This window comes from Parus major, chromosome 6 (genome assembly GCF_001522545.3).
Source record: "Parus major isolate Abel chromosome 6, Parus_major1.1, whole genome shotgun sequence".
NCBI classification, from domain to species: Eukaryota; Metazoa; Chordata; class Aves; order Passeriformes; family Paridae; genus Parus; species Parus major.
The window spans coordinates 5871687-5892346 of record NC_031775.1 but is presented as its reverse complement, the minus strand read 5'-3'; the positions used below and the strand labels follow the sequence as shown (position 1 = coordinate 5892346).

Here is a 20660-nt window from a genome sequence, read left to right as displayed (position 1 = left end):
AAAATAGCTCTGGTGGTTAATATCATTAGAGATTATTGGTATATTGGTCTTTAAACTTCTCAGGAGCCTTTAGCCATCATTTTAGTACTAATGGATGTACACATTTTTATATATGTGAATACTGAGGGACAAAATATGCAAGGACTAGACCATTCAGTTTGACTCTAAAGCTTTAGTATTTCAAGAGCATTACAGATGTTATCCATATCACTAGAAAATATTTATGTAGCTGATCTGGAATGGGCAAGAGAAGAGTAAAATTTAAGACTTGGGCAATGGTGAATTAGAGATTTTTTACAAATGTGTTTCCTTATTTCAAACAGTTTAATGGGAGACTTTTAGTTCTTCCATCATTTCCTGACAAGACTGTGCTGATTGAAATGTGAAATATTCAGTATATCATTTCACCCTTGCGCTACCAGACTCTTTGTTCAGAGTCCCAGGACTGGAAGATACACCTGTATTCTTGCATACAAGGAAATGGCTTTCCCTAAAATTTTATCGGTGCTATTTTATCCTGAACTTAGGCATTTCCTTACATCATGATGTGTAAATGTTACATTGTTCAGTTTATTGCTACCATTTTAATGGGAAAATGGTCAGTTACAAGTCCTAGGAATTTTTTGTGCCTTTCTTTTCAGGGTTGCCTTCCCCTTGTGCTCATGTTTGATATGAAGGAAGAAATTGAAGTAGAACCACAGTTTATAACACAGCTAATGGAGCAGTTAGATGTCTTCATAAGCATTAAGCCTAAGCCAAAACAACCAAGCAAGGTTTGTGCAAAGCTAATATTTTCCTTTTAGTCTTTGATGACAAAGTTTTAGAGCTGATGAGTTGATGTGTGCTCTTCCCTCCCAGTTTAATGGATCATAAACTTGTGAAAACCATATCTATTTTCTTCTTGAAATACCAGTTTAAATGATCCAGCAGCTCTAGTTTAGGGTGATTTGAATTTCATTAAATGCTTAATAATAAAGAAATTAGCTTTCGTATAGAATACATTGATAACAGTAGTGGGAGGTGTTTATTGCAAAATATTTAGGCCAGTATGGATAGGGGACTCTTGCAGTTACCTGTGTTGTATAAAATGCCAAAGCAGGCAAAAGTTTTAAAAATTTTAATGATCATTCCATTGTGTCAGTATGTGAACTTCCCTGTGTAGGGATACATAAAATCAATACAAAGAAACATCCTGTAGAAGATCTACAAAAAGCAATTGAGTTTTGTAATTTACTTTTCCATATAATTTAAGTTTAAAGTAATTTAAACTTGCTACCTTCTTCTCAGATAGCTATGAATTCAATAGGTTAATTTAATATGAACAACTGGGGTTTTGTCTACTTCAAGGTATAAAGCTCAGGTAAAAGAGAAGATAATATATTAGTTATTAATTCAGTTATATAGCTCTTGAGGTGCTTAATATTTGGTCTACCCAAGTAGCACCAAGGTACTCTAGTAATTTTCTTAGAGAGGTCTTCCATCATTCTCATTGCAAATCCTTACGAAATCCCTAGTCTTACTCTTCTGAACTTCAGACTCCTGAATTTTAATAGTTACTAATGGATGTTAGCTCATGCTGTCTCACACTGCTGTGGTTGTGGTAACCAGGCAGGAGTATGAAGAAGAATTATCTGTGTTGCTGATATGTGTTATGGAGAAATTTACTCACTGGTTTTCCCTTTTTTGTTGTTGTTTTCTTTCCCTGCAGTCTGTGATTGTAAAAAGTGTTGAACGAAATGCCTTAAATATGTATGAGGCACGGAAATGTCTCTTGGGACTTGAAAGTAGCGGAGTCACCGTAGTATCAAATCCCTCTACTGTCTCATGCCCTGTTGGTCTGTCTTGTCCTGGTTTGGATATTTTGTCCTCAGCAGGACTAGGACTCACTGGGCTTGGTATGCATCCATTATATTTATATTTTCTTTTATATAGATTTGTTTTAAACTTAATTCACTTTACTAGAAAGAAGAACCAGATGTGTGTTTTATGGAAGGAATTGTGTTGCACAGAGGCTGTGCAACAGCCTCTGGCCTCTCAAAGGCTTCTTGTTAAAGAACTTCTCCAAGGCTTTTATAATCAGGTGTGGGACTCATCCCTGTAGAAAAATCTCTGAAATTGTGCAAACCACTTGGCTGAAAGGGGGGGAAATACAGGTGAAGCAGGACATGGGTTTTACAGCTTCTTTGGCTGTGTGATGTCTCAGGCTGTCCTGAATTTGGATGGGTACTTAAGCCTGGCAGCAGGCTTACTGGGAAAGGTAACAGCAAACACCACATTTCAGGTCAGTATCTCACTGTAATTGAGGGATCCATGTGCTTCTAGTTTAGCAGTAGGAAATTTAGGATAAAAATTAATAAACCCCTTATCTTAATTTTATTGAAGTAACTCATAGTCCAGACTGAAATTACCATTTTATTTTCTAGCTATGCAAATACCTTTGTATCAGAAATGTATAGATAGAAAAAACAAGTAGTCCCAGAAGAATCTAGTGACAAATCTTGACAGAGGTCCTAGAAACTCTTGAGTTCTCATGTAACCAGCATTGTCCCTTGTGACCTGCCATGCAGGAGTGCTGTGTTGTTCCATCTCACGTGTTTCCTTGGGGTCACACAAGGGAAAGTGTGTCATTTCATTGTGATTTTTAATGCTGCTTCCTGTGACTGTTCTTGTCATGCTGCACTTTGGGGGTTTGGGGTTTTTACCTTTTCAGTGTGTAGTGCTGAACTGCTTTGTGAATGCTTTTATACAAAGAGCTGGTTTGGGGGAATGTTTTGGGAGAGATCAATGCATTTGGGGGGTGATTTACAGCCTTTCTGCAGCAGTATTGAAGGTGCAAAAAGAAATTGAGTAGTTGTTAGTGTGCAAGTTGATTCACAGGAGCTTTTGAGAAAAAGGTTACTGTGTGAAATGAAAGTGAGGTGGTGCAGAGGAGTTGCTTTCTTGTATCTGTGATGCTGCTTTGAAACAAACCATGAGTAACAACTGAGGGGATACAGAGGGGTGCTGGGGCTGAGAAGCAGCCAGTGCAGACTCCGTTATGACAAGAGGTAGGGTCCAGTAGAAGGACATAAAAGATGCCCCAATTTTTTTTGGATATATGATGCCCAGTTTAAGAACAATAATTCTTAATGTGCTTTTGATGTGCACCAAATGAACAACAAGTTTGATGTTAAAATTGATCTGTGAAATACAGGCAGGTGCAAATGAGCAGGGTGTTTGTCTCTTTTCAATTGATACTTCTGTGAAAAATGTTTTCCTATAAATCTAAATATTCACTTGCATAATTTTTTGCAGGCCTTTTAGGTCCAACAGCCCTGTCAGTCAACACCTCAACTGCTCCAAACTCTCTGTTGAACGCCCTTAATAGCTCTGTGAGCCCTTTGCAGAGTCCAAGTTCAGGGACGCCCAGTCCCACATTGTGGACAACATCTCTTGCTAACACAAACACCCCAGGTTGGTAGAAGCTTAATGTGACTTAAATGAACTGTGCAACACCAGGTCATTAGAATTGCAGTTGCCAAGTTGAGATTAATTAATTCTTTTGAACCTTAATTCCTACGATTACCTTAGCACAGATGAATAAATATGCAAATTTAAGGTTATAGCTTAATATATGACGTGCTGTCACAAGCAGTGTTTTCATCTGTTTTGTGTAGAAAACAAAGTTAACCTACACAGATAAAGCATTATGGTTTTGGCATGCAATTCTAATGGAAACTTTTAGGTAATGTTTTTAGCAATGTGTCAGCTCCATAAAGATTTAGATAAAGTAGTGTAATGCCTGAGGAAGCTAAATGAGACACTAAAGCAGAACATAACCAAATTTTGTTACAGGTTTTTCTGCTATTCCACACCTAATGATACCATCTACTGCCCAAGCAACCTTAACTAGTATTCTGCTGTCTGGAGTGCCTAATTATGGTCAAAACACTCCATCTCCACCACCAGGCTTGACTCCTGTTGAAGTCCATGTCAATGGCATGCAATCAGAAAGTAAAAAAGGTTCACCTTCTTTAAATGGTCACGTAAAGGTAAGTGATACTATGCAGGAGAATCTGATTTCTTTGTACTAGATCTCTACTAAGAAAAGCTGAAAGAGAAAACTAACTATATTAGTAAATTTATAAAGTTTCTAAGTTTAAAAATACACTGCAGTGTTTTTGAATATGAGTTAAAGATTGAGAAATAGAACATTCATATTGTTCTGCTGTACCAGGAATGAATTTCTCATTCTCCTGCACAGATAGAAAGGGGAAATTATTTCATTATTTCTTGAAGCATAAAAATCACTTCAGTGATTTGTGACAATCTTTTCAGGCCTCAAATATCAAGTATGCTGCACTGTCTGCCACATCTCTGGGAGAAAACGTGTTGAGCACAAACCACAGTGATGGAGTAAGGCAGAAAGGTGCTCATGGAGCCTCAGAACAAGTAGCTGCCAAGGCAAATAGTGAAGAAGGTGAGATTGTGTTCCTTTGTCTGGTAGTGTTTGTACAGTCTGTGTACAGTTCATGATACAAAAATGTACCGATATTCTCTCTGAATTGGTTTTGCAACCATGTTTAAAGAAAATATTTCTGGATGTCCCAGATTCATTGTCAAGGAAAGTAAATAGAACCTGTAGTAACTGAGCTGTACTGTTGATAGAAACACCTTAAATCTACATAAAAATGTACTTGCAACATTTTACTTATTCCCTAGGACCAGAGGGAAGATAACCTACAGGGATTTTAGTATTTTTTACAGCATCTTAACTAAACTCTGCTGGTTTAAATAATGTTTTATTTTTGATTTTTAACTAAAGGAAATAATATCACTGAGAAGTTTTTTACAGAAAATTATGTAGATCTAACCTGGTTGACACTGGGAAACAATTTTGTGTGCTTTTCAACAGCAGTTCAGTTATGCTACCATTTAGAAGCTAAAGTACTTAACTGTCCCCTTCATTCTTGGAGAGGGGGAAAGCCAGCTCCAGCTTGAGCAAATATGTGTAAAGGCCTTGTTTCCCTTTCCAAAACTGATCAAGGAGATGATCTCTTATTTAGGGTTGTGGTCACTTGAAATACTGATTTGAATAAAAGGTACATTGGCAATTTAAGGTGATAAATATTTCTAAAATCATGTTCTAAAGATATTTGAACATGAAGTGGGAGTAGCTCTTATTCCAGCTGAAGTTACTGAGCACCTGGCACAGTCTATTAAAACTGGGTATAAAATCAAATTTCTTCAGAATACTTAGTCCCTTTGAATTGCCAGTCTACTCATTTGTTATTAATTATTATTACTTAAAAGTATGAAGAATGAATATACTTAGTGTGACTACTATATATGTGAGTAATGACACCTTTTTTCTGCATTTGAACTTGTACATCTAGACTGCTTAACCTTGACCAAATAGCTACCCCTGAATACAGTCCTGTAGGGAGGAGGAGGAGGTTTTCTCCCACAGTTATCATTCCCTCAGAAAGCTCCCTGGAACACAGCAGTGTTGTTGTTTAACTCTCCTTTTCTTGGCCTTGTAGGTTGCAATGATGCTTTTGTAGAAGTGGGCATGCCTCGCAGTCCGTCCCACTCAGCAAACACCAGTGACCTGAAGCAGATGATAAGCTCTTCCAAGCAGGCCTGTTCCAAGAGACAAACAGTGGAATTACTGCATGGCACTAAAAACTCCCACTTACAGTAAGCTGAGTGTATAAACACAGATTAGTGGAACTTTCACAACATAAAATTACTTCACATGTTTTTGTACGCAGGAGGGTTGATTCAGTTATAAGATACTCAAGGAACTGATTTAATTTGGCCTTGATTTTCCATCACATTTGGTGTTAATATAGCCCTCTGTTTTTCTGATAACTGCAGACTTTGAATGCTTTTTGTTCATCCTATTTCTCCTTGGGTTTAAAAAATGTCTTTCCTCTTCCAGAAAAGAGTGGAGATCCTTGTCAGTGGAACTTTCATTACCTGTTTCTAAAGTGTACACTTTTGCACTTTCCTTCTTTATTGATTGCTTAGAGAATAATTTCTGACAGCTTTTTCCTCTTGTGTGTACCTGAGGCTGTTTCTTCCTTAGGAAAGGTGTGTTCAGGGCATAGCAGCATGTTCTCAAACACTTGTCTCAGTGATGATTTTGGTTGGATTGTCTCTTTAATGACCCAACAGTAGGAAAGGCTTGTTTGAATCATAATACATCTTGGCAACACAGGTTTTGTTCTTAATGCAGTGTTTTTGTCCAGCGTACTCATGTTCTCACTGGGAACTGTTTATCACCACTCTTTTGAGACACATTTATTTTGCTTCGTTTATTTACACTATTAAGGCTATGATATGTATTTCATTAATTCTGGTTTCACAGTTTAAAAATCCAAGGAATCCTGCTAACCAAATTCAGTTGTTTGTGTGTCTTGTTCTTTTTATTGAGGACATACTGCTCACAGTTTCCTTGGGGGTAGTAGTTTGCAGCTTTTAAAACATGATCACTTTTTCAAGAGTTCATACTGTTCTAAAGTAGGCCTAAAATGTTGTTGAGTTTAGAAAAAAACAAAAATTGCACCAAGAGGTAATGCAGACACGTAGGACTGCAGTTATTGAAAGCAAGTAGGACCTATGTCAACTTTTAGTCCCTATTTGCAATCTCTTTTCATCTTACAACTATGAACCTGTTAAAACTGCTGGCCCGGGCAAGGTGAAACAGGAAATTACACTGTGTAGGGTTGCATGCAATAATTCCAGATACCAGACAGCTCAAAACTGAATCCATAGGCTATACCTCTTATTTGGTAATACAGAAAGGAGAAACACTTGCTTTCCTTCACTGACAGAGAAAAAGGTACAGGAAAGCTGAAACGTTTGGAAATATTGCTAAAAGCACTGAGATCTTTGTGTGCAGGCATGTCTTGAACCTGGCTGCCAAGCTTCTCAGGATGAAGCTGTTAGCAGAGCTGCACTGAATGTTGTGTTCCGGTGAAGAGGCAGCCCGAGCTAAGCCCGAGCTAACAGTGCCTTTGTCCCCCCAGCACTGCGGACAGGCTGCTCTCAGAGGCCGAGCTGGCTGCCCCAGAGAGCCCCGTGGCCGATAAGAAGGCCCCAGGCAGTGAGCGGGCGGCCGAGCGAGCGGCAGCTGCCCAGCAGAACTCGGAGAGAGCACGTCTGGCTCCGCAGCCCTCCTTTGTAAACATGCAGGTAGGTCCCTCTGGATGAAGGCCAGTGGCGTAAATCTTGCTGATTGCAGAGTGAAGTTACCATAGAATGCAGAGGGGACTGGGGATTGGAGGCTGAATTCTCATTACCGTTTCAGTAGAAGCATTCACAGCCAAGACATCAGCTGTTTTGACTGAGGAGTGGGTTGTCAGTACAAGGTCTTGAAAAGAGAAAAGCTCTTATGCTTCTGTTAAGTAAAACAATTTAAGTACAGAAAATTGTGTGGCTGTGTTTGTCTCCACAAGCATCATTTGCCTGTTAGAAATCTTACATTGTCATGTGGAGAGAATTATAGCTGCAAAATACATGTTACAGCTCTTCATGTGCAGTGACAGCTTGGTTAATTACAGCCTACAAATACATGCTACTGCCATGTTACTGCAAATCTCCCCAGGCAGGGAGGAGACCCCTTTGGCTGTTTGTCAGGAAGCAGTAACAGTGTTATTTTCAGTATAGATCTGTTGAAGTGTGGGCATAACCAGACTGTATGGAGTAGTGGAACAAGAGGAAGGCTAGTGTTTTGCAGCCCTTTTCCTCAGTTATTCTTCTAGTTATTTTCAGTAGAGAATGCAATACTTCAGGCTAATACAGCATTTTTGTAGTTTGTAGTTTTAGATTTCCTAATTTGTAATTCTGCAAAGGGTAGCTTGTTTAATCAGGGATATTTAAACTTCACATCTTCCATTGACATAGGTAGAATACAACCGAAAGTTGTTTACATTCTCTCAAAACTTCTTTTCTTTTCACAAGATGAGTGTAGGGAGGAGAACCAAACCTGGAAGATGATTGTAAATAACTGTGGTGCCTAGATTTGCAAAGACGTATTACCTTTTTTGTTCTGTTGAGGAATGTTTTAAATGCCAAGAAGAGATAGTTAAAGAAGAGAAACTATGCTTGAAAGGTATCTTACTAAAAAGCAAATTGAAGAAAAAATTCTTCCTAAGCTGTTTGTAAATACTGCTGTAGCCTCACTCATATCAAAATCTGATAGTTATTTAAAGTCTTTATCAACGTTTGAGTGAACACTTTAATTGCAACCCAAGACAGTAACTAAGGCTACCATGAAATTATTGTGCAGTATTTCAGGTTTCTCCTAGATATATTCACTGGCTATTTTGAAAACCGTTGTTTTCACAGAGATGATGAGTACCGGAGTGACATTTAGTTAGAATGGCAATTAAATTATCTTCTGCATGTTTAATTTTTAGGCATTTGACTATGAACAGAAGAAACTACTAGCGACCAAAGGTATGTTGATGAGCAGTGACTTCTGAAAAGTTTGTTGGCACGTGGGTGAAATGATTTCCTCAAGTTTCAGTTTTGTAATCTGATTTTTAAGAAAATCTGAAAATGGTAGTGAAACATTTATATATTAGCTTTATGTTGCAAAAAATTTCTTAATACCAACATGGTAAAAAATACTGTAGAAGCAGCTTGCAGTTGGGATGTGCAAGTACCTCCATGTGCAAATGACTATATGGTTTTCAGAGAGCTCATTGTTGTAACACTTTGCTTTATTTGGATGCAAATTAAACTTAAAGGTGTTTATTATATCAGCTAAATCTCCTCTCATTTTAGGGATAAATTAAGTTGTAGAATTGGTAAGGAGCTTACCCATATCTTTGACCCTGTTGTAAAATAAACCAAATTACCTGTTTGCCAAAAGAAAATCTGAAGTTCTTCTCTTTGAAACAGATTCTTTTGGCTCCCATAGAGCTCTGTGGGATTTAACTGTCTTATAGCAGAGTAGATTGCTTTCAGGAAGGGTAGGTTTCAAGCTGTGTAGCAAGCAGGGGTGTTTAGGGTTCCCTGTTTGCTGGGCTCAGGCTGTTAGCGAACATCACTTCAGTATTATCCTCTCAGTACCTTTACTAGGGCTGAGACTTGCTGATTTGTCTCTGTATTTCCAGCTATGTTAAAGAAGCCAGTTGTAACAGAAGTGAGAACTCCAACAAACACATGGAGTGGTTTGGGGTTCTCTAAATCAATGCCTGCAGAGACTATCAAGGAACTAAGAAGAGCGAATCATGTATCGTACAAGCCTTCCATGACAACTACATATGAGGTATATAAAAGTATATTGTAATGGAAGTTTACTTTTAGTGAATGATACAGTTGTTTCTCTTGAGAAATGTCTAACTTCTATAAAAACCAAGTCTTGCAGATAACTGTTCTAAATATTTTTTATAGTGAAAAATATTTCTTAAATAAATATTAAGGCATATGGTATACGTTCAGCCCAACGTACAAATGGATCTATATCTGTTTCATAGATAAGTCTTAGAGCATAGGTATCTGCTTCTTAAAATATTTTTTTAAAGCAGCTTTGAATAACTTACAGGATCAAACATCTCAGTAGTTGCAAACAAGCAATAGGGAATTTTTAACCTAATAAGAGCCTATAAAATACACCTAATAAGTGTATATATGACAGATAATCTATATAATGTGTATAAGTGCATGGTGGAGGAGAAAAGCAGAACAAGAAGCTCTTCTTTCCTTCTGTGGACAGAACTGTAACAGCTGTCTCTACTTGCACTCTTCACTGGGTTCAGAATTTTCCCAGGCAGAAGGCAGACTGAGTCCAGCAATTCTCTTCAGAGTCCCAGCATGGGAATCTTGCAGGAAATTTGTTCCTTTCTTCTCAAAGGCATGCTGAAGTTGCTTTTTAGTGTTCTTCCTTGCTGTATTCCTTCCCAGCTTCCATGGAGACACCATTTTCTGTTCTGCCTATATAAAATGTGGTATGTTTCATAAAGAAGGGGACTTCACAGTGCTCTAGGATACATCTGTTAATGATGATCTGTTAATGCAAAAGAAATACTCAGCCAGAATAAAAATGTGCCTTGGTGTTCTCCACTTGGCATATCAACTTTCTGAGCCATTTAACTATATGTAGTATGCTTGGCTACATGTAATGCACTAGTAACTAGGGGAAAGAAAAACTTGCAGTCAAAATCTGAAATTTTTTTGGCATACTTTTCTATGTTGGTTGATTTGGGGTGGAGTTTTCCCCCAGGCCTTGATGTCTAAAATCTCTAAATAGGTCTGTGATTCTAACCAAGAACAGTGTTTCTTCAGGGGTGTCAGTTTTACTAAATAGCATAAAAGATTACCTCCTAAGTGATGCTTTTCAACTGCAGTTTGGTACAAGTTTATAGAATTAAATTGTTAATTTCCACAATTTTTAGCTCATGTAAGTATGTGATATCTATAATGTAGATTTATTTTGGGTACCTTCCCATGGAATACTGCTGCCTTGTATTGCTACATTCTGATTCACAGTGATGAAAACTGATAATAAGTATTTTAAAGGTATATGAAAATCTATTTAAAAAGACTCCAGACAAAGCAACTACAAATTCACAAGGCATTGCAGAATTGTTGTTGTAGTATTGTGTGAAAGACTTGTGTTGTCAAGCAGAGTGTACTTGATCCACTTATCTTCAGATAAATGTTCTGTTCTCTTCCCTGTGAAGGGATGTAGTCAATAGACTGCTTTGTCTAGAATTTGTGTGGGAATTTGATACCATGGAATGTTTTGGAAACTTGGAAATACCGAGCAATTTGTTTTGAATCATGATCTTTAAATAACTCCTGCTTAAAAACTGTGAACTGCATATGTTTTAAGCACACCTGCTGTTTTCGTGTCCGGTTTGCAATTGTTTGACTATTTATCAGCTGCCAAAAGAATGTTTGTGAGCATTAAGAGCTGCTTTTTAAGTGAGCTGCTTCAAAGAAAATATCTGAGTCACAATGAAAGCTCTGTTTTCAGCCCAAATTATCTTTCTGTGATTTGCAGGGTTCATCCATGTCTCTTTCCCGGTCCAGCAGTCGGGAGCACCTGGGAAATGGCAGTGAATCTGATAACTGGAGAGACCGAAATGGGCTTGGACCCACTGCTCATGATTTTGTCTCCTCAATTGGCAGCCCCAAACGGAAACAAAACAAATCAGGTTAATAAACATTTAGTATCTGATTTAAAGAAAATAATAATATTGATATCAATATTTATTCTGATATGAATGTATCCTGACTTCACTAGGGCTTTAAATTACTGTCACCTTGTAAAGTAATTATTTCTTTTACAAACTGAGAAGTGTAAGCTTGTGCAACATGATAATACAAATAATGGTCTAAAAGGAAATCTCTTAAGAATATTTGTTAAATGCCAAACATCCTTGTTGAAAACTCTTTGCTGTTATGGAGTGGATTTTTCAAGGTGTACTGAAATTGACTTGTAAAAAGGCTTATTTCTAGACTACTCTTATTCTGCTCTGTTGACAGTGCAATAGCAGCCTGGGCTTGATTGGGTTATTTACTTACTGGTGAAGTCATAGTCTGTGCTGAAACTGGATTTTAAAGCATGATTCTCCTTATGGGGATAAAATTTGCAAGAACATGTAGTGACAGGACAAGTGGGGAGTGGCTACAAAGACAGTAGATTCAGGTCAAATATTATGAAAAAAATTTTCCCTGCAAGGGTGCTGAGACCCTGGCACAGGTTGCCCAGAAAAGCTGTGGCTGTCCCTGGATCCCTGGGAGTGTCCAGGGCCAGGCTGGCCAGGGCTTGGATCAACCTGGGATAGTGGAAGGTGTCCCAGCACATGGCAGAGGTTTGGAATGAGATCATCTTTCAGGTCCCTTCCAGCCCAGGCAATTCTATGAAAAGGAATTTGTCCATGTGTTTGGCATGGCCTAGCATGATTTTAAATACTGGTTTCTGTGGATACAGGCTATATGTTTCATACTTTTTAAACATTGTTTGAAGATCAAAAGTTGAAATTTACTTTAGTTAAACTCTTTGAAACCTTATTTTTAAAATAAGTTAATAGATACCTTTTCGAAAGATTGAAAAGTGGAGGTAGAAAATACTAAATCCATACTATCTATCTACTTCATGGGGAAATAAGGACGCTCACTGTTTATACTTTTTGTTGCTGTTTTTTCTTTTAAAAGAGTAAACCTAAATCCAAAATTCAAAGTACACAGATAATAAAATTTGGACATAGTAAGAAAGGATAGTGCCAATTAGAAAAAAAATATTCATGGGCTTAAAGAGCACATTAGTTTAGCTGTGAATGGTTGCACATCATATTCTAAATACTTGGAGATCTAAAGACAAGTTTATTTGAGATCAATCTATTGATGTTTTCAACCTTACTGCCCAAAACAACCTAAAAAAACTGGAAGTTCTAAGTTAATTAAAAGAATTAAGGATTAAAAATATATTTACATGTGTATTAGAATAAAATTGGAAACACAAATACATCAGCAGTGAAAGAAAATGTTCTATGGCAGCTGCAGCTTTCCCAGAGAATAAAATGTGTGGATAAAGGATAAAAGAAACAGTGATGAGTTGGCTGGACAAAAGTAGGTCTATAGAAAACAAACAGTGGAACTTAATTAAGTTAATTAAGGAGGATCCTAGCAAACATGGACCAGTTTGTCTGACCTCAGTACCTGGAAAGGTAATGGAAAAGTTTATACTGAGTGTCATCATGCAGCACTTATAGGATGTCCAGGGTATCAGACCCAGCTAGCATGGATTTAGGAGGGGTAGGTTGTGTTTGACCAACCTGATCTCCTTTCATGACCAAGTGACCCACCTGGTGGATGCAGGAAAGGCTGTGGATGTTGTGTACCTGGACTTCAGCAAGGCCTTTGACACTGTCTCCCACAGCACGCTCCTGGAAAAGCTGGCAGCTCATGGTTTGGACAGGAACACTCTTTGCTGGGTTAAGAACTGGCTGGAGGCCAAGCCCAGAAAGTGCTGGTGAACGGTGCTGCATCCAGCTGGTGGCCAGTCACCAGTGGTGTCCCTCAGGGGTCTGTGCTGGGGCCAGTCCCGTTGAATATTTTTATTGGTGACATGGATGAGGGTATTGAGTCTTTCATTAGTGAATTTGCAGGCAACACTAAGCTGGGAGTGTGTGTTAATCCGTTGGAAGGTAGGAGGGCTGTGCAGAGAGACCTGGAACTGTTGGATGGATGGGCAGTGTCCATAGGATAAAGTTTAACAAGTCCAAGTGCCGAGTCCTGCATTTTGGCCACAGTAATCCCCTGCAGTGCTATAGGCTGGGGACGGTGTGGCTGGACAGTGCCCAGGCAGAAAGGAACTGGGGGCACTGGTGACAGCTGGCTGAACATGAGCCAGCACCGTGCTCTGGTGGCCAAAAAGCCAACGGCATCCAGGCCTGGATCAGGAATAATGTGACCAGCAGGGGCAGGGAGGTCATTCTTCCCCTGTATCTGGCACTGGTGAGGCTGTAACTTGAGTTCTGGGTCCAGTTCTGGGCCCCTCAGTTTAGGAAGGACATTGAGATGCTTGAGTGTGTCCAGAGGAGGGCAACAAGGCTGGTGAGGGGCTGGGAACACAAACCCTGTGAGGAATGGCTGAGGGAGCTGGGGTTGTTTAGCCTGGAGAAAAGGAGACTCAGAGGTGACCTTACCACTCTCCACAGCTTCCTGAAAGGTGGCTGTAGTCAGGTGGGGGTCGGTCTCTTTCTCCAGGCAGCAACTGACAGAACGAGAGGACACAGTCTCAAGCTGTGCCAAGGGAAATGTAGGCTGGATGTTAGGAAAAAGTTTTTCATGGATAGAGTGATAAAGTATTGGAATTGTCTGCCCAGGGAGGTGGTGGAGTCACCATCCCTGGATGTGTTTAAAAAAAGACTGGGTGTTGGTGCCATTGTCTAGTTTTTAGTATTAGGGCATGGGCTGGACTCAGTGATCTTGGAGGTGTCTTCCAACCTAGTTGTCCTGTGAATTCACAAAAAAAAATGTTTTATGCTGTTCATTCTCTCAGACCACTGGGAGGTGCTTTTTTTCTGAAAAATAAAGATTTATATACTTTGTAAATTGAATGATATAGCTGAAAACAATGTTGGTGGAAAACCATGCCCTTCTGTGATACGTCTGAAAAGTTCACTTGTTCTCTTCCAGCTGAACACTATCTCAGTAGCAGTAACTACATGGACTGCATTTCCTCGCTGACAGGAAGCAATGGCTGTAACCTCAACAGTTTGTTTAAGGGATCTGATCTGCCTGAGCTCTTCAGCAAGCTAGGTTTGGGCAAATACACAGATGTATTCCAGCAGCAAGAGGTTGGTGTTCCTTCAAGAAGCACCTTTGTGTTGGTAGGATGTTTTCCAGCACTAGTTGTGCTGTCTCTTCACTACAGGCCACTTAGAACTCACTTTGTGACAGGATTTTCATGAGCTGTTCTTTCAAAGCTGGATCATACATCTTAAAATTGGGATAAATACTCAAAATCTCAAGTCTCATTGTATATTTATGTATTTATATATTTATAAATAAATAAGAATCATTGATTTTCTCTGCTTTTCAAGAACTGACAACTTTTTAATTTCTCCTTTTCTGTCAGAACTGTAGCAAATTGAGCAACTGTGTGAAGAAGATATTGTAAAGCCATGATTGCTGTTTACATGCAAAGAGTAGTTTGCATGTAAAATGGAGCAGGGAAAAAAAAATGAAGCTGTTCTGAACCATATTTATTACTTAATACTTTTGTGGAAAGACTTGTTTTGCATAGTTTTCCAATTTATTTTTACTCTAGATTGATCTGCAGACATTCCTCACTCTTACGGATCAAGATTTGAAAGAGTTGGGAATTACCACTTTTGGTGCCAGAAGAAAAATGCTGCTTGCAATCTCAGGTAAAAAACACGGAATACCATTTATTGATTTTAAGCACTGTTTGTATTCTTCTCACTCAAATTTTATGTTTATAGTCAACAAAGGAAAAGAGCCTTGGAAAGACTGAAAAGTAGTGTACAAGAGGTACTATTAGCTTGCCCTTCACCAGAGGTACTTAAACCCAGGCTTTATAGAGCTTTCCTATTACCTAATTAGCAGCTCACTTGCAATAGTGCTGTAAAACTGGAGCCTGGTAGAAAGTTCATATCACACCAGATTGTGAAGTTTTATGCCCCAAAATTGTGGGTTCAGGAATCTCTGGGATTACAGAGCACTGCAAGGTCTGAACAGCACTACATACCAATCACAACTGGCATTTTCAGCCTTTTGGTTCCTTGTTCTCTATTTTATTGATTAGCAGAGCAGTCATCCTACTGGAAAAAGTGCCTACTTTGGGGGGGATTTGTGATTTGTTTTTTTTTTTGTTGTTTGCAAATGTACTTAGTTCAGTAGCAGTCCTGAAAATCGATGTAATCGCTCAGTGATTTGTATCTAGCACAGTTTGTTTACAAGAACAGGAAAGTGGAGAAAAGAAAAATATTTCATGCGATTTATTACTAATACGAGATTAAGGTGCACATTTAAATGAGATGTGACCATCTGTTGTTTCTGAAAGTCCTTATTAAAATACTGCTTCAGTTTTATACTTAAAATAAAGAATTGTGCATGGAGAAATGATCAAGTTGGTAAAGAGCTTTTCTGTCAATCTGAGTCTACACTGCATGGTTGTGCCTCCAGTAAGATTGCAGTCTTTGAGTATTATAACAGAAACTTTTAAAAGTTTCAGCTATGTCAATTTGATCAAAATCAATATTGCAAAAAAATTAGATATTTTACAGTGTATCAGAGACAAATAAGAATTGTCCCAAGTAGATACCTTCATCCCAAGGAGCCTCTGAGTCTTAACCTGATGCTCTTATTGTCCTGTTGGACTGTTTGTTAATTGAAGGAGTACCTCAGATATTTTCAGTGCATACCATATCTGTCTAAAATACATTGTTTGTTGAAACAGAAGTTCTGCATTTGGTTTAGATCAAAACATTAAAATTGATTTCTGATGGGAGATTTCTGTGGGTGTGCTTGACCTCTCCAGAACTGAACAAAAATCGAAGAAAGCTCTTTGACCCGTCAAACATCCGTGCCTCGTTCCTGGAAGGTGGAGCCAGTGGGAGACTGCCACGCCAGTATCACTCGGACATTGCCAGTGTCAGCGGGCGCTGGTAGCAGGAAGTTGGGCTCAGAAATCAGCTGGAAAGATGGACATGGCAATCCTGTGGACAGCCTTCACTGCACACCACCCTCTGCACTTTGGGAGTTTAGGTGTCAAGGACCAAAGCGTTTTGTATGCACAATACTGTGCCAAAAAATCAGAGAGAACACATTTTGTCAGTTGTCTTTTGAAACACCAAATGTGGGTTATGTTTTACTCATATAGATTGGACAGAATTTGCAATAATAATAATATAGGGTTCTTTGTTTAGTATTTTATTACCTATAACTATAATGTATGCACTGAATTTTGTACTTTGTTGAATGAAGGAGGAATGAGGAGCTGGGATGCCAGAGAGCATAGATTTGGCTTTATCAAGATGGATTCTTCTGGTACTGCTTAAAATAATTATTGAGGTCTTTCTGCACTTTACATGTTCTGATTTCTTGTCCTGTGGAAATCTATTTCTCTTTCATTTCCATATCAATTTTTGTATTGGCACTAATCAAAATTTTTCAGGTGTTCCTACATTGTCACATCTCACTATAATGGTACTAGAAACTGGTTCTTAAGTAGATTTTTCTTTTTCCTCTCTGTCTCCCAGGTAGTTATCTGAAGAGATTGTTCCAAAATCAAGTCACCTGGTAGTGGACCTGTCCTATTATGCTCTTATGAAGCAGTCTAATACTGCCTGCAATAATACTCACTGTAACAAATGCAATGAAAGACCAAAATGGACCTTGCAATATTAACCCTTTGCAGTCCACATATTTAACTGCTGCCTTTATGCTGAAACTGTTTTTAATGGTTGTCTCAAAGCAAAGGGCTATTTTTAGTACCCTGCCACTAAAGGACACTTATTTATATCAGACTTTTATTTTTAGATTCTATACACCTACAATATGTAATGAATTAAACTGATCTACTGCAGATTTATGGTAGAGACCAAAAGGCATTCATCAAACTAGAGCTCTAGGCTGTCAGTTTGATTAAACAGACAACTAATCTAATTTGACAAGACAGCACTGTTGCCATTTAATAAATGACACATATTACTTACATGACTATGCATGCAGCAGTGAAATGACCTACATAAAATAGGTGTAATAGCATCTGTTTTGTTCAATCTAGATTTGTAATTGTGAGCTGCAGAAGTGTTTGAAACTCTGGAGTTGAACTATTTCTGAAACAAGTTATGTTCAACAGAATGAGTCCATATTATAAGTGGCTAGAGCTAAATTTTGCATTATTACACTGTGAAAGTCCGAAAGATTTGGCAATGTTATTCCTCTGTCTTTACAGATGTTGTGTTATGAGTTTATGAAGGGTTTCAATGAATGAAGGAATCCACGAAGTGCCTCTTTTTGCAATGCAATATATTGTTTCCAAGCATTAATTGAAAAGCATTCCCATGAGAAATATTGTGAATTACCTTACCTCTACTGTAATGTATTATTTATGTTCACTATACAAGCCTTTTGAGATGGACATAAACCACTGTCAAGTGCTCTTAACAGAAGGCATTAGAATAGCTTTTACAGTAGTTGGGGTTTATGCAAAAGCGGGTGAGAGAGTTTTGACACTTTCCATGGGTAATTCTTTCTTTTAAGGTGAGAATGCAAAATGATGTATGGAGAAAGTTGCGTACACAAAGGGAATTTAAAGAGACTATTAATTCAGGGCATAGATGATCAAGCAATAATATAAAGTCTTGTGGTTAGCTAAAAATTGCTGCTCAGTGCTTATTTCTGCCATATCTACTCAATGGTGTATAACTGGGTGACTTCTGTAGATCAAGTAGCAGCATCATCTGGTTTTAAAATGGTTCTGCAGATGTGACTGGCTGAAACTGTATCTGGTACTCACAGTTGTTCACAGCAAGAGCAACTTCATGGAAACACTCTTGGAAGCCACAACTTCTCATTCTAAAGCTATTTACACTTGTGCTTACTTCTAAGCATGCAGATAGTTCTATTCACATGGACTATTTATGTGCTTACAGATAAGCTGTTGTTTAAATGTTCACATTTGCAAGCCCAATGCTTGCAAATCAAATTGCATTGAGACACATTATTTTATAAAATATTTTTAATGAACTAAATATTCAACAACACTGTGTACGGATTTTTCTGCTGCCCCTTCTTGCTTATTTTGCCTAAACTTAAAAGCATCCAAAAACCTTGCACTCAGATTTTTAGTCTTTTGTAGGTACATGCTATGCATCCAGATGGTACTATACTCAAAAACTGATTTTCTTACAGTATTAAGTGGATGTGGTCTTTTGCTGAGCAGTGCTTATTTCATCTACACCAAAATGAAGAATTTCCCATGAACAACATTATTTTTCAGTAGGGCTTCACATAAAAAAAAAAAAAAACAACCCAAAAAAACCCACAAAAAAACCACACTGGAAATAAAGAAAATTCTCACTTACTTTGATTCCACAAAGGGAATATAACAGTACAGTGTATCATATTGTTAGTGTTACATTATGCACAAATATTTGACTTGCTACATAAAATGTTAGTTTTAAATCTGTGCCTTAACAGTGACCAGTTATCTGTAAATATAGAGCAGATACAGATTGTATTTTTGTGGGTTGTGTCCTTTTAGTGATTTTTTTAAAAAATGAAAGTTGAAATTAAAACATAAAAAATGGAAATTTTCAAAACTAATCAGTGTTGCATAAAATAAATTTATATAACTCCCTTGTATTCTGATTGGTTCATGAAATATTTTTATATTGACTCAGTTCCAGGGATGCTTGCTTGTTAATAAAATATAAAAAGCAGTATTTGACATAATGACAACATGTTTCTTTCACATGTTAATGCTTCATGTGTTTTACTATTCTTTTTTTTTCACATACAGTGTCTTTGTCTGACTTTTAAGTGAGAATGCTTTTTTGGGGTGCCTCTCCTTAATCTAAGAAGCAGTAAATTATCACAGGTTCGGTTCTTAGCAGGTTTTAGTGGTTTAGCTCACAAGTTCTATTCTTTGGTCTTCCCATTTTAATGACTGTTTTAGTCAGGCTAGCAGAGAGTTGTGTGGTTTTTTATGACGGTCATTGTACTGTCATTTCCAATGTAGAAGTACGGGGGAAGGAGAGGGAAGGAAATTCTTTCTTAAAGCTGCTGGGACATGACCAGTCAGCCTGGCAAGAGGCACAGCTGTCACACTGAGGTGATGTGCACACAACAGACACAGACAGTCCTGTCTGTTTGCTCCACAGCTGCTGCTACAGGTTCAGTATTGCTCTACCTCACTCGGTGCTCTTGGGCATCTCATTATCCCGAGATACAGCAATGGTCTCTGTTTTATAGACACAGTTCTCCAATGGCTGTTCCTGGCTCACTGACCTTGCAAAACTCAGAGTTGTTTTTCTGAATACCTCCTGAGAAGTGCAGATGTGGAAACAAGTTTGTGAAGGAAATAGATCAAACTGTTCTGCTGAGGACAACTGAAGGGTGTGGTTCTAAGCACCAATTTACTAGGCATTGACATAAATTAAGTGGAAATTTACAGGCAGGTGGGCTTGCAAATTGCACAGAGTTTCTGATGTCTGACCTATAGTGAGCTAGGAGGGTCTGAAGCAAGGTAGTTTCCTTTGTGGACCATTTATTTGGGCATATTGCTTCCAACAGCTTTAGTCAGCAGAGTGTAAAACTCGTGTGGGAGGCGATGGAGCATTAGAGCTTGTTGACTGCTCTCCTTATAGTGCAAGCGGTGTTCCCAGCAGCTGGCATGGTACATCATCAACAGGATTGCTCCCTGAACAAAGTGGGCATATCTCTCTCTGCTACCAGTCAGTGGAACGAAATTTGTGATTTTCAGTCTGAATAAAAAGTTGCATTGTAAGAAAAGTTGCCAGTACACAAGAAAAAAATGGGTGGAGTCTCCAAGGTCTGGAAAGATTAAAAGTGAGGCATCTGTCTCTACATTTGAATCCTACTCCAATCTAACAGTTGCTGGAGGACTTTACACAAGTTTTATGAGTACTGTTGTAAGCTGGTCAGTACAGGTGTGATGGGCAGGAGTATTCAGAAACTTGTGCTTCTACTGTAAGAAAGCCAAGGACTATTTGATTCTGGGCAAGTCTGGACACTGTTGGAAATACATTTTATCCTTGAAGAACTAGCTTCCTTTGTATCACAGATACTTGAGCAGAAGGAAGCTTTGGTTTTATTTGGAGTTGCTAAAAATTTTTTGAGGGTGTCAAAAGATGCAAAAAACTGGGGAGCTTGTAGAAAAATCTGCCATGTGAATGGCTGGTGTCTGTTATGTTGTTGAGAGCTGCTTTGAAAGCAGCAAGCTGTAAGAATGTTTGAGCAGGTAGGGGGAGGTATTTTAGCATGGTTAAAGATAAAAGAGCTCTTATTTTGAATAAGGTCTAGTTGTGAGTGAGGACTATCTTGTAATCTGAAAAGCACACAATAAACTTGTGCTTTGGTATAAGATTCCTTTATTTTTATTTGGATTAAGATAGCATCTGGAGCAGTAGTAACAAGAATCCAGAAATTACTTAAAGGGTTTT

General features: G+C 38.3%; 1 protein-coding gene across 2 annotated transcripts in view; it reads left to right on the top strand.

The window, feature by feature from the left end:
• Positions 1-18936, top strand: part of BICC1 (BicC family RNA binding protein 1) — a 92706-nt gene extending 73770 nt beyond the window's left edge. For both annotated transcript variants that reach the window (XM_015633526.3, XM_015633528.3), the window contains 13 exons: positions 642-773; positions 1709-1895; positions 3295-3453; positions 3835-4031; positions 4318-4459; positions 5523-5679; positions 7014-7179; positions 8406-8445; positions 9108-9262; positions 11000-11153; positions 14143-14303; positions 14777-14876; positions 16010-18936. In XM_015633526.3, the coding sequence (XP_015489012.1) occupies positions 642-773; positions 1709-1895; positions 3295-3453; positions 3835-4031; positions 4318-4459; positions 5523-5679; positions 7014-7179; positions 8406-8445; positions 9108-9262; positions 11000-11153; positions 14143-14303; positions 14777-14876; positions 16010-16140 (1881 nt within the window). In that variant the 3' untranslated portion in view covers positions 16141-18936. The remainder of the gene's footprint in view (positions 1-641; positions 774-1708; positions 1896-3294; positions 3454-3834; positions 4032-4317; positions 4460-5522; positions 5680-7013; positions 7180-8405; positions 8446-9107; positions 9263-10999; positions 11154-14142; positions 14304-14776; positions 14877-16009) is intronic.
• Positions 18937-20660: the final 1724 nt, after the last annotated feature.